The sequence below is a fragment of the Pleurodeles waltl genome, chromosome 1_2 (assembly GCF_031143425.1).
Source record: "Pleurodeles waltl isolate 20211129_DDA chromosome 1_2, aPleWal1.hap1.20221129, whole genome shotgun sequence".
Taxonomy (NCBI): domain Eukaryota; kingdom Metazoa; phylum Chordata; class Amphibia; order Caudata; family Salamandridae; genus Pleurodeles; species Pleurodeles waltl.
The window spans coordinates 320,037,926-320,056,248 of NC_090437.1; the positions used below are offsets into that span (position 1 = coordinate 320,037,926).

At 41.9% G+C, this 18,323-nt stretch overlaps 1 protein-coding gene across 8 annotated transcripts in view; it reads left to right on the forward strand.

Moving 5' to 3' along the window:
* NFIB (nuclear factor I B) overlaps positions 1-18,323 on the forward strand; it is a 362,435-nt gene that overhangs the window by 210,334 nt on the left and 133,778 nt on the right. For all 8 annotated transcript variants that reach the window (XM_069238881.1, XM_069238864.1, XM_069238898.1 and 5 more), the window contains 2 exons: positions 11,144-11,264; positions 17,904-18,022. In XM_069238881.1, the coding sequence (XP_069094982.1) occupies positions 11,144-11,264; positions 17,904-18,022 (240 nt within the window). The remainder of the gene's footprint in view (positions 1-11,143; positions 11,265-17,903; positions 18,023-18,323) is intronic.

The following is an 18,323-nucleotide window of genomic DNA, read 5'->3' on the forward strand; positions in this document are numbered from 1 at the left end:
CCATCTTTTCATGTAAAACCAAAGCAGGCTGTTTTATTGAAGGGAGCCCAGTTGCCTGTTGGCTATCCTACAGCTACATTACTGCACAGAAGATAAAAACTAAAAAAAAGTTAAACGCTCCCTGGTTGGAAGACGCACCCTTTTGAATAATATCACAATCCCTTTCTGGCAGATCTTGCACACAAACGGCTGTTTCCTTATCCCTGTTTACAACTCTGGGTGATATATAGGCAGGGGATGTATAGATTTTCTAAATTATCTATGAATCTGTTTTGAGACTTTAAAGAGAAGCTGCTCCTTAATGCAAACATGGTCAGTCCTTGAACATACGCACTGTCCCGACTGCAGGGCACACTCACCTCTTAACAGTCATCAGTCGTAGAAAGGCATCATGGCTCACCTTGGACTCCAGAATAACATTTACACAAGCTTACTTTAATCACAGAGCTGTTCATCCCACTTCACTACATTAACTTGGCCACAAACTGCAAATCCTCAGGAGCTGCAGGGGACTGAAATGCTATACTAGCCTCAGTGTAGAGGGCTTCACATTTAAATATAGACTTTCCTATTTGTCCCAGAGAATTGCAACCACTACCAGGAATTCCTTTCCCTAGAGTCGTGTGTCCTATTCTTGTCGCATTTATTTAAAAAACAAACAACCACTCAGTTTTGCATTAGTTCCTGAATACTTTCCCTTTCTGAAGTCCCTCTCTCACCACCACCAGTTCTTCTCTCGTACATTGAACCTTTCTCCCCGTCACACGGTTGTAGGGGCTTTCCGCTCTGCCATGTGAATTGTAACGCTTTAGATTGACCCGCCAGCAAGCAATTAACACTATCTCTATTGTGGTAGTGATGGAAGGGCGGCTGAAATTCATGTTAGCCACAGAGACAATCAACTGGTCACATTCATCATTTTCAGAGGCCAATGTATGCCAAACACGTCCAAACAGAGAGGACACTGACAGAGAGAATCAAGTCTACCATGGTTAGGTGGGCTGAGAAATTCTGCAAGGTTAAAGAATAACGAATTAGCAGCAGCAAGTAATAGAGTTTGTCAAGTACATTTATACTACGGTGTGGAAAAAAAGTAATGGCTAAGATAAGTTTATAGGTATTAGGGGTAAGGTATTGTTTAGATGGATCGATCCCTATTACACTGGTAGGGGATCAGGCTGGAACATCTAGCCGTGGACTATAAACAATCACCCACTAAACAAATTGACATATACTTAGATCAGAGTCGCAACATGACCAACTTCTATGATCCTCAGAGATACACGATCTCTTAAGATATAGATGCCTTCCACTTATTTGGCACTAGCATAAACCTGTATTTACGTACATTAGGTGTAGGTGTTTAATGGTCACTAATTTCTGAGCAGTCCAGTGTAACAGACAAAATAAACACATAGAAAAGGTCGGTATTATGCCTGGTTTTGACAAGTTAACCTTGCCTTTCAGCATTGTTGGTTAATCGACACAACATGAGGCTTTTGAATGTGTCAAAGAATGAAGAAGAAAGAGTAACACATGCAGGCAGGACTGGATGACTGAATCAGTTTGTCGTTCCATCTGCTGTCACTTTTCAGTTCTCACCCATTTCAAAAACACCCCTCTGTCTTCACTAACGCCTTATACAAGAGGCCTCAACCATGTCCCCACTTCCACCAAGGGCCTTAAGTGAGTAGGGTTTCAGAGAACTCTTGGGAAGGCTGTACATTTCTTTGCACACATGTCATCCATCAGACCTACTTGAGATGACTTCTGTCAAACTAAGAGGTGTGTCTGACTCAGAGACCCACAGATGGACTCTTTACTGAATGGCCGATTAAAACCTTATTGAGCACCCAGATATTGATACTTTACGATATTTCTTCTTTCACTGCAGCATCTTTACGAATTTTACATGGAGAATGCCTTACAAGTGGTGAAATCTTTAGTGAAAGCTGATGGCAAGAGAACTTGGATTCTATCCTACTTGCTTTACTTTCCTGTGGTACATGCAACCCCACATACAGGATATAATTTGAAGAACATCGTTGACATAAACAGATACACGATTTGTTTAGCAAATCATCATACGTTCATGTACCCCAGTTCCATTTTGTAACCTAACTGGAGCATTCAGAAACATTTCAATCCCAGAGAAAAGAGATGTTCCCAAATAACTGGAATTAACAAAAACTAGTTGCTAAAGCATCGCCTAGGTAGATGTGACCTGCCCATTTCAGCACTGAAGTTCAAACTACCATCTAAGTATGATCTTTTAACCGACCTCAACTAAGGCCCAGATTTAAGATGGCCTAGTGCCTCCTTGTGCCACATTAGCGTCATTTTTCTTATACTGATGTGGCCCAATGAGGCCAAAATTGCTGCACCAGATTTACAAAGTGGTGCAATACATGCATTGCGCCACTTTGTAACCCCCTGCGCCACATTATGCCTGCACCAGGCATAATGTATGCAGGGGGGCGTTCTCCTGTTGGGGGGCTGAAAGAATGTCACAAAAAAATCTAAAGGATTTCTTTCCGCCATTTATTGCGGCATTGTTACCACCTGTACAGAGCAGGCGTTAAAGGAAGGCACACCATTATTTATAAGGGGCCTCAATGTACTTTGCAGGAATATCATCAAAAGTGTTGATGGTAATCCTGCAAAGCACCAAACATGCATCAAAAATGTTGACACTAGTTCCCTAACTACTGCCATACTATACGACACACACATGGTGGCGTTAGGGGAGGGCTAAGGGGCACAAGAAAAGTGGAGCTGGAGTGGATGCAGCACCACATTTCTTAAATCAGGCCCTAGTTTTCTTGACTTCATTGCTAGATTTTTTTTTACATAATCTTGACTTACCCCATGTCACTAAGCACTGTGACTTGGCCTTTAAAAACTGGTTGAGCATTTTACACAAAACTCTGCACAAGTTGTGGGTATTTTCATCCTGGTCCCAGATTAGCTGTTCGCAGTGAACTGCACATTCAACATGCACTTGACCACTATGTTTGTTAACAGCAGTTTCTTTAAATGGCCTTTATCTTAACTTCATGACTCATTATGTTTTTCAAAAAAATGAATCTCTTCCTCCGAAGACATGTCCACCTCCACCAAATCTTTTCCTATTCAACCTTCTCCCCGGGATGTGTTTTTCTAGCCTCTCACTCTGACTTTTTCAAGACCTATTTCTTTTTAGAATCCTTTACCACAAGTCCAAGTGTATGTGCTGACCTTGCCCCTGTATTCCTCTACCACATGTGCTCTTCCTTCTCCATGATGGTATAGTACAGGTTGGTGGCTCTGGCATGCCAAGCCTTGGAATCGTCACCGTGGGGTAATTCATTGGAAGTACTTGAAGCACTGCATCTGCCTCACACATGAACAGTGGGGCATACTCCCACCAGTTGTTCTCATATGCAGAGCTTAATTTGTGACAGTGTTTGCTAATGCTCCCCTTGGCAATTTTTTGTAAAAACCTGCGTGCATTTATTCAAATCCACCACATGGTGGCACTGCGTGTGTAGCCAACAACGATGGCTGATGTGCAAGATTGCAGCAGTCAAACTTTAATGTTTCGGATTTCTATGTGGTCATGTCTAAACCATGTCCTTAGAAATATGCGCCACAAAATGAGGCAGAAATGGCTGAAGTAATTGACTGCAAAATACACTTTTTCAAGTCTTTGTATATTAGACAGTTGGAAAATTTCAAAAGCAGACAGCAAGTCAACTGGGACAAGTATGAGAAGTAGGAGATCTATACCATCACTTTATTCATGCTGTATAATCCAATCTGTACTCAATTTCTTTGAGAGGAGTAACACATTTTGCTATGCTTTATCAGATTCCAAAAATGTATGGAAAGAAATTCTGACAAATGAAGAGGTGATCAGACTTTGTTGTTCTGAAGATTTTTGAGTCATAGAACGTTAGTTCAACTGTCAAAATGGGTGCAATATTAGTAGGACAGGGAAGTAGGTTAGGTTTGGTTGAAATAGACATTTTATGAGTGCAATAATTCTAGGCAAAACACTGTTTAGTTAGTATAAGTTAGTAGTGCAGTGAATATGGTATGGTACCAGAATATTTCGGTCTAAATATCGTCTGACAAAACTCTAGTGTCCTAAGCATAAAATTATTAGTAGAAAATGTACACCCAATGAAGAGATGTTTTTATAAATTAAATTAGATCCACAATAAATAGAACAGACTATGTTATTGGTATGGATATCCCAACATTCAACCATGGATACAGATCACACAGTTTATTGGCTTTCACTAATCCTCACAAATGTGGCATATGCAAGTGTTGATTAGTGGCATATTTTTAAGAATGCTTATGCCTGTTAAAGATTGCACCAAGACACTAATCACTAGGAATTCGATTAACAAATATTTTGTTGAAGAGTTAAAAAAACTGTGCATTCTGTGTTTACAGCTTTTCATGTATATATAGTCATCCTCTGGAGTATACATGGAAATCTCCACAATTAGTAGATTTTCAAGTATATGCTGCATGTATATTAACATATGCCAAGTCGACCACACCTACTCGAGTAACTCACAGATGAGATACAAGCACAAAGCATCCCTTGGCAGTTTCATGCTCATTTGTCTTCACTGAAAGGGTGCCCCCTTTTATGCCACAGTATACATTCATTGCCCACATCTAAAGAAGGAATTCCTTTCTTTGTGAAGTCACATTTCCAACCAGTAAGTCACATCATTTGCTTGAGGCTCCCACACACCCGCACATTCTCCATTGTCGGTAGAACTGGGATAAGGTATTTTTATGGGCGTGATGCAAAAAATAGGAAGTCAACACATCCCTTATTTATATTTCAATAAATACGGCAGAGAAAGTGGCTTCCTCAGTCCATCTAATTCTGTCACAACCATCTCTTGAGATTAGTCTTTTGACTGTAGTCATGTTAAAGTATAATTTACAAGTTTTGCTAACGGATCGGAAGTCTGATAATGTATTATTGGTGCTGGGCCCTCATACATTGGGGTGTGGGATTGATTGTAGCTATTCTTGGATTTGTAGAGAAAAGGTGTTTCTGTTCCCTGTATTACAAATTGATGAAGGATCTTGGCACCACTTCCATTTCATAGCATCAAACTTCCTTTTAAGAGAAATTCAGGTGTTGCTACTCTAAAGGTTCTGAAGATCTTTTCAAGATGGATTCTGATAGGCAAAAAGGGGACGTCTAATGTTAGATCTGAAAAGGTGGACTTTGCATGAGAAAACAAAATAGAAGTTTAAACTGGACATTTTAATAGCTGTTTATATGTTTACTGAAGCAGGAGATCGTGTTTTGCTCTGTTTATAAAAAAATAATTTATATTTCTATGTTTCTTTTTGTTCATCTCTTAAAAATGTAGCATTAACAGACAAAGAAGATTCATTCTGGTTTCTGTCCAGCTTGTTTCCCAGTACTTCAGGACAGCTAATAAACAACATTACTGATCAACTGTGCGGCTTTGGCATTTTCCATGTAAATGTGGATTTTCTGCATTGATTAGATGATGCATTAATAAAAAAATGCAGGATTTCTAGATCAAACGGATCAAAAATTATTAAAATTGGTGCACACTGGTTCAGTGTTGAACCAGAAATAGTATGAAACTTAACTGGTCATACATTTTATTTTATTTTTCAGTCGTATAAAGAAGTGATAGTGTTACTCAAAGGGGGGTAAGGTTAATCATGATGTGGGCCAGGGAAAGTGCATTTGTCTGCAAACATGTTCACATCACATACACTGTTCTCAAAGCTGTTATTATTTCAAAAGGTACTCACAATTCATAGAATCTTATAGGGTCCGATGTGGGGATTCATAATTACTATGCCTCTGGCTGATGAGCTGGATTTCCTGTCTCAGACATGTGGAAAAAATATCTTCATGTCTTTATCCACGCTATGTATTCCTGACAAGTTAATGTTTGCAGATCCACATTACACGTTTGTCTTCTTGATAATGTAAATAGTTTGAAAAATGCTACCCTGAAAAGTGATCCCCTTTTAAGTAAAATGGATGTCCTCTCTTTTGGGATGGCCATTGATTATTGCAATTAGGCATACTCCAGATGGTGTATCGCTAGCCTGTCTGCTCATGGTGGCCTCTTCTGAAAAGGTTGGTTTTTATTATGTGTGCAATAGGTCTTCATATTTAGAACATTGAAAAATGCTCCTCCCCTGCTATGCAATATAACTGTTCATGACATGGGACCATGGGTGATTGTCCATTTTTGACTGCAGGACTGGAAGAAATGAAGTTCTAACTTCAGTTTGAATTTTGATCACAGCTTCCCCATTTGACTGTATAATGTGATCTGTTTGCCACTCCGTTGGTACCATAATCTACATATATTAGGACTGCAAAAAAATAGAAACAGAAGTGCTGAACATTAAATAAAAACTGAACTTTACCTTCAATATTGTGTGGTAATCTTCAGCCTTATGACAGAAAAATCCTGCCTGTTCAAATGGATGATAATTTTCAAACTGAGTGACAGTTTTTCTACCCTCCTGACCATTCCTGTTCGGTGCTCCAGAGAAGCACTGAACAGAATATATCCAGGTGCGAAAGACATGTCATGTGGTGTCCCATTGCAGTAAGTGAGCCTCTGTGGCCCTCTCTCCCAGGGAAAATATAGCCTTCCTGAATCTTTCTCATTCTAGTGGGCCCCACGGAGACCTGACATGTCTCCTGCGTACACATCTAGCCCATCAAAAATCTGCTCTAAATTTTAGCAGTGTATGCCCTCATCTGGAGGCTGTACATGCTGCCCTTGATGAAAGAGGATGTGGCCTGTTTTGCAGAAGGATACCCCATCCCCATTGCAAACCAAGTCTGGCATGACTGGGTAAAACCGGGATTGGTAGAGGATGTTCCGGTTCCGGAAGGACCTGGTCTGGCAGTTCGGGATAGACTGTTGCGATCAGAGCGTGGTTCAGGCTGATTTGCATATGGCTGGGTCCAAACTGACGTGGTATGGTGGGCAAAAGACTGATGGCTTGCAATAGTACCCGAGCGGTTGCCAGTGATTAGACTTATTGCAAGCATCCTCTCATTACCTTTTTTGTGTTCGATGACCATCAATGTCAGCCACTGCCACCAGCAGGAAGTGATTTTTCACTGCCAGTAGTATCCAGTTCTGACAGCTAATACACTAGTAATGCACGATGTGGATGCCTCCACGTGCTGGTGGAATTTATCGCCCTTTATGTAATAAGTCCACATATTTATAAGGACGCAATACTGTGCTGCCCTGTGCTTTCTGATTCTTCATTAAATCTCCAAGTGATTTTTGTTTTTTATTTTTCTCTTGCTCTTTTGTCTTCCCTCATCCAGGTTTTACCTAAATGTTTTCATTTTTGCATATAAAGATTTAATTTTTGCATATAAACATTCAGGTTGAGAAAAATGCGTGGCTTCGCTCAGACAAATAAAGCTAGTAGGCGAGCTCTGTCTCCAAAACGTGGCTCGTTCTGCTCTTCGGGATTTGTATCTTCCGTGAGCTTTTGCTGAATGGTTGGTCAGGTTAATGTGCAGCTGATGGGGCCACTTACCACGCGCCCCCACCACCATCCTTCCATTCACAGTGTCGCTAATTGTGCTAATTATCAAGTCTAAAGAATGACCTGGTGTCACCCGTTTGAATGTAGGCGATTGGTTTGCTCCAAGGCAGCCTCACAGGATTTTCAGTTTTATTTTCCTAACCTGGAGAAAAAATACAGGATTATGCCTTCTAAAATCTCCGAAGAAGGAAGATTAAACCGCTATCACTGGCCCGAGCACCACATATGCTCCTCGGAGGTCACCATCAGGTGAGCAGCACATATCCCGCGCAGGGTTATATCAGGGGCTCCAGGCAGTCCAAAGGCGAGGAACTGAAATACCCTCTTGACTTGTAACTTTTCCCACGGGTCGCGCTGGCTCGCCATGAGTAATTTCACTCATTCTGCATTTAATTCTGAATTAGCCAGAAAAATAATCTCAGAACAATTGGGACGCCCGATCTCATGAACACCACCAAGACAAGCCTCTGACAGCCATTAGCCCTGGCTCCGTTGGTTCCCTCCTCCGACAGCACGAGCTGCTCGCGTCACCGCTGGCGGCCTGGCGGGGACCTGAGTGCACAGCTGGCTGAGGGGGTTCCTCATCTGTGCGGTCCACCTTGCTTCCTTATAGTAAACATGACGGAGCTCCATTGAACTTAAAACCTTGTGGTAGGAGACTTTATTGTACCTTGTTTTTCTCATTGTTGGCCTGTCTGAAACCACAAGACCTAAAGGTTCACTCTCAATCCCAAAAACGTATCAGACCTATTATAAGAGGCATGGGCCTGAATGAGAGTTCGACGGGTGGTTTACTACGTCCCTGTTGCACGGAAGCTACCACCAGAAAAATATGTATTTTACGCGACAGTGCTTGAACTAACTACACATGTTTAGAATGCATTTTCTTGTTCCCCTCGCAAAGTTAAAGAGTATATATATTTGTGTATATATGTATGTATGTGTATATGTGTGTGTGTGTGTGTGTATATATATATATATACATACACACACACACACACACATAGCTCGTATCATATCACATATCTCTACGATTAGAGTTTGGTAGATTGCAGCTGGCAGGGAAATGAGAAAACGAGTGTATTGATGTTTGTGCCAATATTTGGATGTAACTGGAAGTTTGAAACATTAAACCACGGTGGCTTGCTCTTATGTGTACTTCAGGTGTCTTTGGTTAAGCAGAATAATATGTCCAGTGGCATAAAGCGTGCAAATCCACTCTTTACGCCATGATGGTAGTTTATAGGCAGCGCCAGGCCAGTATCAGGCCCCCGGAAATCCCACGTCACACGACCAGTCATAAAATATCTTTACACATTTGCGCTTCTTTGGAGATTTGTTTTAAGACTTCGCAGTGGTACTTTGAAGTCTGTTTATGGGAGAGTAGCCTGCTATTCAGCAGCCATAGTGGTAGGCACGTGGGAAAGATAAACCCTGGGACCGGTAGGCTTGGAGTTCCTGGCTTTTGTGAAATCACCATCTTCACGCGTCCCTGTCCAGATCTTGTGTTTTCTGGCTGGAAAAAATGTACTACTTGCCAGTAATTATCGATTTAGTAAATGACTCAAAAATCATTATGGCACTTTATCTTGGAGTATATTTTTCTGAGCATTGAAAGTGGTTTTAGATTTAACCTTGAAAGATGCAATCAGATTCATTTTTGAACTTTGTATTGTGAGCTCAGTGCTGTAGTGCATTCTGGAGTATCTCTTGCACTTAAAAAGATAGATATGGAAATAAAAGAAGTGCATTGTATTTAGGTTAGAAGAGAATCACGGACATTGTTTCTAAAAAGACTCCTCTGTCAGCAATGATTTACACCAGTGGTACACCAAGTATATCGCAATAGCCAGTTTTTTGGCTATTTCGTACAGGCTTTCAGTTACCGTGATATCCCATCTGGGTGACACAGCGGTGGCATTGGTTCTTGCGTATACAATACCCATACATCCATGAAGGACTATTCGCTTTTACTCTTTGGTGCCTACTGATGGGAGTTATATATCCTCACCTGTCCATCCAACAGCGTTTCTATCTGTTGGTCTGTTGAGACATTTTTTTTTCACTGAGTAGAATTCATTTGTGAGCTTCAGCTCCTTTACATACATATACAGCTTGGTACTAGTTATTCCCATTTCACTGAAAAAAATGTTAAGCAAAAATGTTGAGGGGGGCAGAACGAAAAAGAAAAAATATAAAAGGTGTAAATTACATTTAAGCGATTAGAAAAATATATCATTACAAGTAGTTTGCATTGGTAATTATTAAATGGGAGAAAACAGAAACTGGTACAGGTTGTAAAAATATAATGAAAAGCAAGACTTTAGCTTTTTTTCAAAAATTGAGGAGGGCGTCTAGTTGCTTTAGTGCGAATGGCTACGAATTTCAAATTGATGGAACAACACTAATATCGGTTATATCTCTGCAAATGTTATAGTTTTGTTGCATTGTATTCTAGCATTAACATAGTACTTCATACCCTTGAAGAAGCTGCAAAACTCTCCAATTTTCATCTGGCTTTTGGGCACCCATTTTGACTACCTACTTAGAAAAGGTGTTGATAGTTGACTGGCACATAAGGAAAGCATTAGAGAAGTTGTATCTCTCATGTTCACTCAGTAACATATGTACCAGCTATAAATCCCAGTGACTCGTTTATAGAATATTAAAATATGTTATTAGAAAAGAGGTCTGTAGAAATTGTCTGCCACACCACATTGGAACATCGACACAGAGACCACACCAATAGTGACTGCCATACCAGCTTGCTTCACGTGTTTGACCCAGTACAGCATTTTAACTCTCAAAACCTCAAGCCTTGAGAAAGCTAACCACGCATATGGGATCAGACACGTGTTTGCCCGGGATTGTGACTAAAGGAATTACACAATTTGAACAAGCATCTTGTACGATGTCCTTGAAAAAATATAGGCCCACATTTATACTTTCTTAGCGCCCCAGTTGCATCGTTTTTTGTCGCAAAAACAGCGCAAACTTACAGAATACAATTGTATTTTGTAAGTGTGCGCCGATTTTGCGTCAAAAAAACACTGCAAATGCGATACAAAAAAAAGTATAAATATGGGTAGCTCCTTCATTGGAGCCAATTAACTTGTTGTCTATGAGTAGTTCGTCTAAACTGTACTTCTGGGTACTTGGGCCATTCCTGTTCTATAAGTATAAGTGATATGCACATACTTAATGCCTCTTGATGGACATGGTAAACTTTAAGAGACTTTCTATGCCTAGGCTCCTCCCCTATACAAGCAATCTGTAGAAAAGCAACAGTTTTTAGAAATAAATTGTATGCTGTTGATTTATGTGCAGAATACTAACTGCATTATTTAAATCTGCAAAATAAAACTGATTTGAAAAATGACTGTCTTATTTCAGTTTTTAGCTCTAGGGGATGCTCAATCTTCCGAGCCCTCTCCCATATTGAATATAAGTGAGAGTGTGTTTTTACTCAGGAATTGATTGTATATTATTACTGTATGTGGAAGGTCTCTAGAAGGGTAGTGCTGATTGTATTTTTTCATTTGTTATGTTTCAGCACCAATAACCCAAGGAGCGGGGGTGACCTTCCCGATTGGAGAACCGCTGAGCCAGCCATACTACCATGACATGAACTCCAGTGTACACTTACAGAGGTCATTGTCTTCTCCGCCAAACAGGTATTGTGATTGGTTTTGGTACAGAGGCGAAGCAGTTATCTTTCAGAAATCGTTTTGTTTTGTTTCTCCAGTGTAAACCTTTTGTTTCACTCAAGCAAAAAGTTGATCCTCTTTGTCATAAGTCTAAATCTTCTGTTCATGATAGTTGTAGTTTGTTAAAGATTTACATTTTGTCTGTATGAAAGATTTGCATCAAAATTGTTTGTCTATATTGAACAGCAGCTGTGCCCGATATGCCGTGTATAACTGAGATCTGACAAAGTCGTGAAATATGTGAGGAGTTTTTGTGTGTTTCAAGGCATGTGGAGCCAAGGGAATGCAATGGTGCTTTACAAGACCTTTAACAAGCTCAATAGGAGGTCCGGGAAGCCCTTTTACAGAGTATCACTGATACACAGCATGATCTGTAGTATATTTGCACAGCCACAGAGCTAAAGGTAGGTTAGAGGCAATAAATAGTAGGGACTGTGTAGCTGAAGGAGACAAAGCTTTAGCGAGGAATGTTAAAACTAGAGTGCGTATGTTTATTGTGAAAGATCAGGTGAGAAGTAATAAGAAAGAGATATTCAGCCATCCTTCTTAGTGATATACAAACACAGTAGAGAGAAAGCATTCTGCTTTAGAAGAAGGGGTCACCAGGCAAGAGTTAGAGGCCAACAAGTAGCATTAACTAGCAGCAGATCTGCGTGACATGGGCTGGTGTAAAATGGCTCTGGTCGGCCAGTGAGACTAGCAGACTTAAACAAGCATTTGCAATGCAATAGGTCTTGAATATTTCAAACACGTTAATTATCATCTTTTGACAACAGCACTCAAGAGCAAACACAAAAGAAAACATGAGAAGATACTGAGAGAATACAACTTGGCAAAATGAAATAAAGTTAGCTTTAAAAAAATAAAACTTTGCGATTTTGTGCCTGCTGGGTGTGTTTTTGCCAGTCACAAGCCTGTTTGCGGGGCACTTGAAGTTACATTATTTCTCCATGGCCTGGCTTTGCACTAAGCATTGTCTCCACCTAGTATTTGAGGGTGGAGGGGAGGTGGTGAGTAGTCCTAGAGGGCAGAAAGCATTATGGATGGCACGTGCCTTCACAAGTCCACAGGGCCTTTCCTCAGAGGAAGAGGCAGAGGCCTACACACAATCAGACAGTATGACCTGCGAAACTGCTAGTCTTCGTTGGTGCAATGTTCCTTACAGTATACTTGCGTGCAGTTGGGAAGTGTGCCCTGTGTCTGTAGTTTTCAAGAAGCTTCCAAGTAGGCACCCTTCAGCTTAGTTCTGATGCTGCCAGACACTTCTCTAATGTTGTAGGAAGAAAATAATATGTTTCCTGATCATGCATCAAATCTGATGGAGTGCAACACCCTTTCAAGCTTTCTGTAGAACTTCCATACTCTGCATAGAGCTAAATATAGTTCTGTGAATTCTAAAACTGACAGTTCATCTTATACTCCACATCAACAAACAGCAAGGCACCCTCTGTGTCAAGTCAGGTAATGCACATGCATAGACTATAAACATTGAATATTGGAGCAAGGTCTTCCAAAGACAGGATTACCGCGGAGATCAGCCTGTTTTCCTTTCACATATCAGCTGACCCTAACATAACACGCACACCAAGAATTTACAAACACTGACCAATTCTTCACACTCCCATTAAAATTTTTCGTAGGTGATTCAGAAATGTCCAAAAGCACAGCTCGCTTGACACTGATCTTCCCAGTATGAGTGAGTGGAACATAGGGACCGGAGAGGGTTTAAGAATCAATGCTTCAGCATATCTCGCTTCTGGGCAGCTGTGCATCAAATGCAGGAAAAACAGACCTTCCTGTCTCGAATCTCATTCTGTCTATCTAATTGCATGGCTTTATCAGAGGGATTCACTAGAGTTCTGCCAGACTGTATACATCCTAACCCCACTTAATAAGCACAAGACTAAAAAGGCTAGACAAGGTCACAGAGACTAAAAAGGTTAAATGGACAAAACACACCTTCTCTTCTGTACAGTAGAGCCAGAACCTGGCTTGTGTGCTTTCCAATTACTTTATCTTTCAAAAGCCGCTGAACCTTGACAATGCTAACGATATAGTTTGCATTTTGACTTGTGCTGCCTTGTATTACACAAGCTATAAGTGAGACTCGAACTAATGCTCCGTGATGTGCTCTATGAGGCAGTCTTTCAAGCTCTGAAAGTCAATCTCTTTATACGTATTATATTTTGACATGGTAAATTGTCAGGCACGATTTTTTTCGTTTATTTAGCATGTGATTCCTGATGACTCCTTATTCCATAGCCTCGGTAAAGGATAGCCTCTGTCACTTTTGCTTCCGAGGCCTACCAAGTTTTAGCCATAGGGGTCTCTGTTATTGAGCGTTTTTCTTCTAACGTCCTCTGAGCAGGAAGATTTACTTCCACCGTTTGCGTGTAGCTTTCTAACTCATCAGTAGACAACAGTGATGAACTCACCATTAGGAAAGTTGACAATGTTACTTGAGTAAGCCTCATGGGAGAAATGATAAACCTGTCAGTATGCAGACCACTTACAGGAACATGGATTTGTCTCTCTTGTGCCAGGGTCCCAATTTACTCAGTTCCCTGTCTTCCAATCCAGACCCTGAAGGGTGCATATGCATGTACTATAGTCCAGAAACAAAAAAACTAACTGTTAGAAATGGTATCTCTACTTGGCAGTTAGTTTACACCCTGTCCAAGGAGAGACCCTCATTTTAATCAGGGAAAGTGGGATACCCAGCTCAGATGACCCCTGCTCACCCCTTTGGTAGCATGGCACGAGCAGTCAGTCTTATCTGAGAATCAATGTGGAAAGCGTTGTACATAACACACAATAATACAGTGAAAACACTACAAAAGGACACCACACCAATTTAGAAAAATAGCCAATCTGTATCTGTGTAAAACAAGACCAAAATGAGAAAGATCCAACATGCAGTAATAAAGATATGAATTTTGCAAAAATGTACTTTAAAATATAGTTCCTTAAAGTTGTTAGCTCCGCCTGGGGCTATCACGGCATCATGAACAACAAACCCAACAGTTCAGGCTAACCGTGGGGACGCGGGCCAGCTACGGTGTCGGGAAGACCCGCAAACAGTACTTTGGAAATGTAGGGTGTTGTGGTCCTTGCGATGAGATCTGGAGTGTGGTGTCGCAGGTGTCGGCAGGCATCAGTTCTGGAGGTCCGTGCAGGGATCATGAGGCCCTTGAAGTTACATGTGCTGCAGATCGTCAGGCTGACGAAGTCAGGTGAGCTGGCGTTGACAGCATTGGGGCTGCGGTGCGAAGTGGGAGAAAGTGATGTATGGTGCCCACAGGTTATGGTGAAGGCAATGGCTCGGTGACGGCGTCCTGCAGCATTAGTGAAATCAGGGTTGCGTTGTGAAGCGGGTGGTGCAACATGTGGTGTCTCCAGGTCGTGGTGCAAGCAGTGGCATCATCGTTGCTGAAGCTCTGTCATCGGTAAGCCCAAGGTGGTGGTATGATGTGAAGTGGGCTCCTTGAGGCACCCAGGGATTGTGGTGCAGGCAGGGGCGTCTGTTGATGAGGTTGGAGTCGAAGGCGCTGATGTCAGTGGACCGGGGCTGCGATGCAGGACGGGGCTCCTAGTACTTCACGAGCCATGTCCTCAGGCCACGATGCAGGCAGTGACGTCAGTGTCAGCGTGGAGTGTCGTCAGGGATACCAAGGATGTGGTGTGAGCAAGGCGATGGAGAGTGCGGTGCCCACTGGTCCAGGTACAAGCAGCGGCTCAGTGACGGCATTAGATGGCGGCATGGGTGAGACCAGGGTTGTGGTGCAAAGCAGGGCATGGCTTAGTGCGGCGACGTCAGGTCACAGTGTAGGCAGCTGCAGCGTTGTGATTTTACTTCTGTGGCAGCATACACCACACAGTTCCCAGTGCTGTAGGCAGATGAACCTGGAGTCTTTGATATCACTGAGACTTCCAAAAAAAGGCAAGCTCTACTTCAGACCCTTGGAGAAACTTCACAAGTGGGACACACACAGCAAGTCCAGTCTTTGTCCTTTTTAAGACAGAAGCAGCAACTGCAGACCAACTCAGCAAAGCACACACAGCAAGGGAGCAGTACTCCTCCGCTCTTCTCCTTGGCAGAGGTATGTCTTGATCCAGAAGTGTTCTAAAAGTCTGAGGTTTTGGGACCACTACTTATACTGATTTTTGCCTTTGAAGTAGGCAATCTTCAAAGGAAAGTCTCTGTTGTTTACACATTCCTGCTTTGCCCAGGCCTAGCCCCAGACACAGTCCATTGGGTTGGAGACTGCATTGTGTGAGGACAGGCACATCCCTTTCAGGAACAGGTGTCAGCTCCACCCTCCCCACTCTAGCCCAGGAAAATTCATCAAGATATGCAGGACACACCACAGCTCCCTTTGTGTCACTGTCTAGACGGAATTCACAAACAACCCAACTGCCACTCTGACCCAGATGTGGATTCCATAGCCAGGCAGAGAATTGTTAAGCAAAAAAATGCCCACTTTCTAAAAGTGGCATTTTCAAACAGACAATCTAAACACCAACTCTACCAAAATATGTATTTTTAAATTATGAGTTCAGAGACCCCAAACTCCAATTCTGCATCTGCTCCCAATGGGAAACTGCACTTAAAAGACCATAAAAGGCAGTCCCTTTGAGAACCTATGGGAGAGATAGTCCTTGCAATAGTGAAAACCGAATTTGGCAGTATTTCACCATCTTACTGCTACCTGCCCATGCGGCTACTGAGCGCCCACATTAGGGGTGGCTTACATGTAGTATAAGGGAAGGTTTGGGCCTGGCAAGTGGGTACACTTGCCAGGTCGAATTGGCAGTGAAAGACTGCACACACAAATACTGCAGTGGCAGCTCTGAGACATGTTTACAGGGCTACTCATGTGGGTGGCACAATTGGTGCTGCCAGCCTCTAGTAGCATTTGATTTAGAGACCCTGGGCACCTCTGGTGTACATCACTAGGGACTTACCAGTAAATCATATATGCCAATCATTAATAAACCGATCATCAATATAATTTCGAAAGAGAGCATATGCACTTTAGCATTGGTTAGCAGTGTTAAAGTCCCCAGAGTCCTAAAGCCAATAAAACCTGGTTGGAAAAAATAGGAGGAAGGAGGCAAAAAGTTTGGGGATGACCCTGCAAAAAGTGCAAGGTGCAACACTAACCATCTAGGAACAACTGCGTATAGCATGCCATGCAGATATTGTTGTGCACTGCTCTGTTTTTTGTTATCCAGTCACTCACCATCCTGTAAATATATCCCCCTTTATGTGAGTGCATCATGGTTCCCGTATTAAGTATTTCCTTTCTGGGATAAATACTATTTTTTCTTGTTCTGCGCTAAACAAACATATCACCAGGATATTTTTAAGGGTGATTAAAACATGGTTGCCAAAGTTGTCTGTGTGCTCTTTTTCTTAACCCTGCTCTGAGTGCGTGTATCTGGACCCTCAAAGCATGGCTTTCATTTTGCGAAGCAGCTTTCCAAAATACATGTTCTTGGCTTGCACTATTTCACTACCTGTTTAGAGGAACTGGCGTCTGCTATGTAATGATTCCAAGATTTTAGAATAGGTCTCTTAGGTGAAATATGTGTACGTTAGAAGTCGCCATGCCCTTGTAAGACCACATCTAATGGATGTATCCTGTACCTCACTTGCACTGGCCAACATTGCCAACTAATTTTACTGCCAAGCCCCTTTTTTGTAGGTTGCGCCATGAAACAATGTTCATGTGGTCTTCACATAGCACTTACGTCAAACTTAAATATTCTTATTTCTAACAATCTGTCCGTATTACAGTATATGGGGGTGAATGTCAAGGATATCTGAGAGTTTCAGTAGTGCAGACACCTCACTTATCTCTGTACATAGGTTGTACCTTATGATTTATGTTCTACAGAGGCACACTTACATAATAATAAAAATAAGAATTGAGCAGTACTACGCTTTCAGACTGTCTGTGGTATATAAAATGATGTGAATGCACTTTTACAATATGCAGTATGTCAGACAATAAAATAGCCTTCAGTGTGTACAGTCTTAGGGGCATATTTACAAGAAAGTTGTGCATCATAGGTGATGCGCCACTTTTCTTGGGCCCCTCTACCGGCACCTAACGACATCATGGTTGTGCCGTATTTACAATACTCACCATGGCGGTCGTTAGCACAATAGCATCAATATTTTTGATGCTGTTGTGGCGCTTTGCTACACTAGAGTCACAAAATGTTGATGCAAAGCACAGGGAGGCCCTTTGAATATAATGGGTGCATGACTATGACTGCTCTGAGCAGGCGTTAAAATTGACGCAGTGAAATGTTGTATATTTCAGGCCTCCCTGCGCTGGAGCTCCCCCCTTGCATACATATGCTTGACTCAGGCACAATGTGGCGCAAGGGTTTACAAAGCGGCGTAAATACGGCGCAGCAGAATATGCTGCAGCAGAAAACCCACCTTTGCGTCAAAACATTATGCCATGACGGCGCTAAGGTGGCACAAGGGGCTTGTAAATATGTCCTAAGTTCCCACTTCTGCAGTAACCCAATACCAATAAGAATTCTTCAAAAGTATTCAAAAACAACAACTTGTTTTTTTATCTCCTACAGCAAAAGGCCGAAGACCATCTCCATAGATGAGAACATGGAACCAAGCCCAACAGGAGAATTTTACCCCTCGCCGAATTCTCCAGCTTCGGGTAGCCGGACATGGCATGATCGAGATCAGGGTGAGTACAATAATTCCACATTCTGATATAGCAGTAGGGTGGTGTGAGCTCTCTCTTGTTACAGGGTCACATTGGACTGCCTATAAAAAAGAAACCACCTATATTTTCAAAAGCAGAGTTATTCTGAGAAAGCCTTCCAATGCCAATAGCACCATCCCCTTCAGCTTTGAGTCTTTGGAAAAAATTACTTGTTGAGTAGGGCTTACAAGATGGCAAGTGGAGGAAAGAAGCCCAGCTGCATAGCGATCTTCTACAAGTATATTGAAACCATGAGGTGGACGATTGTGTGATGTACCAGCCC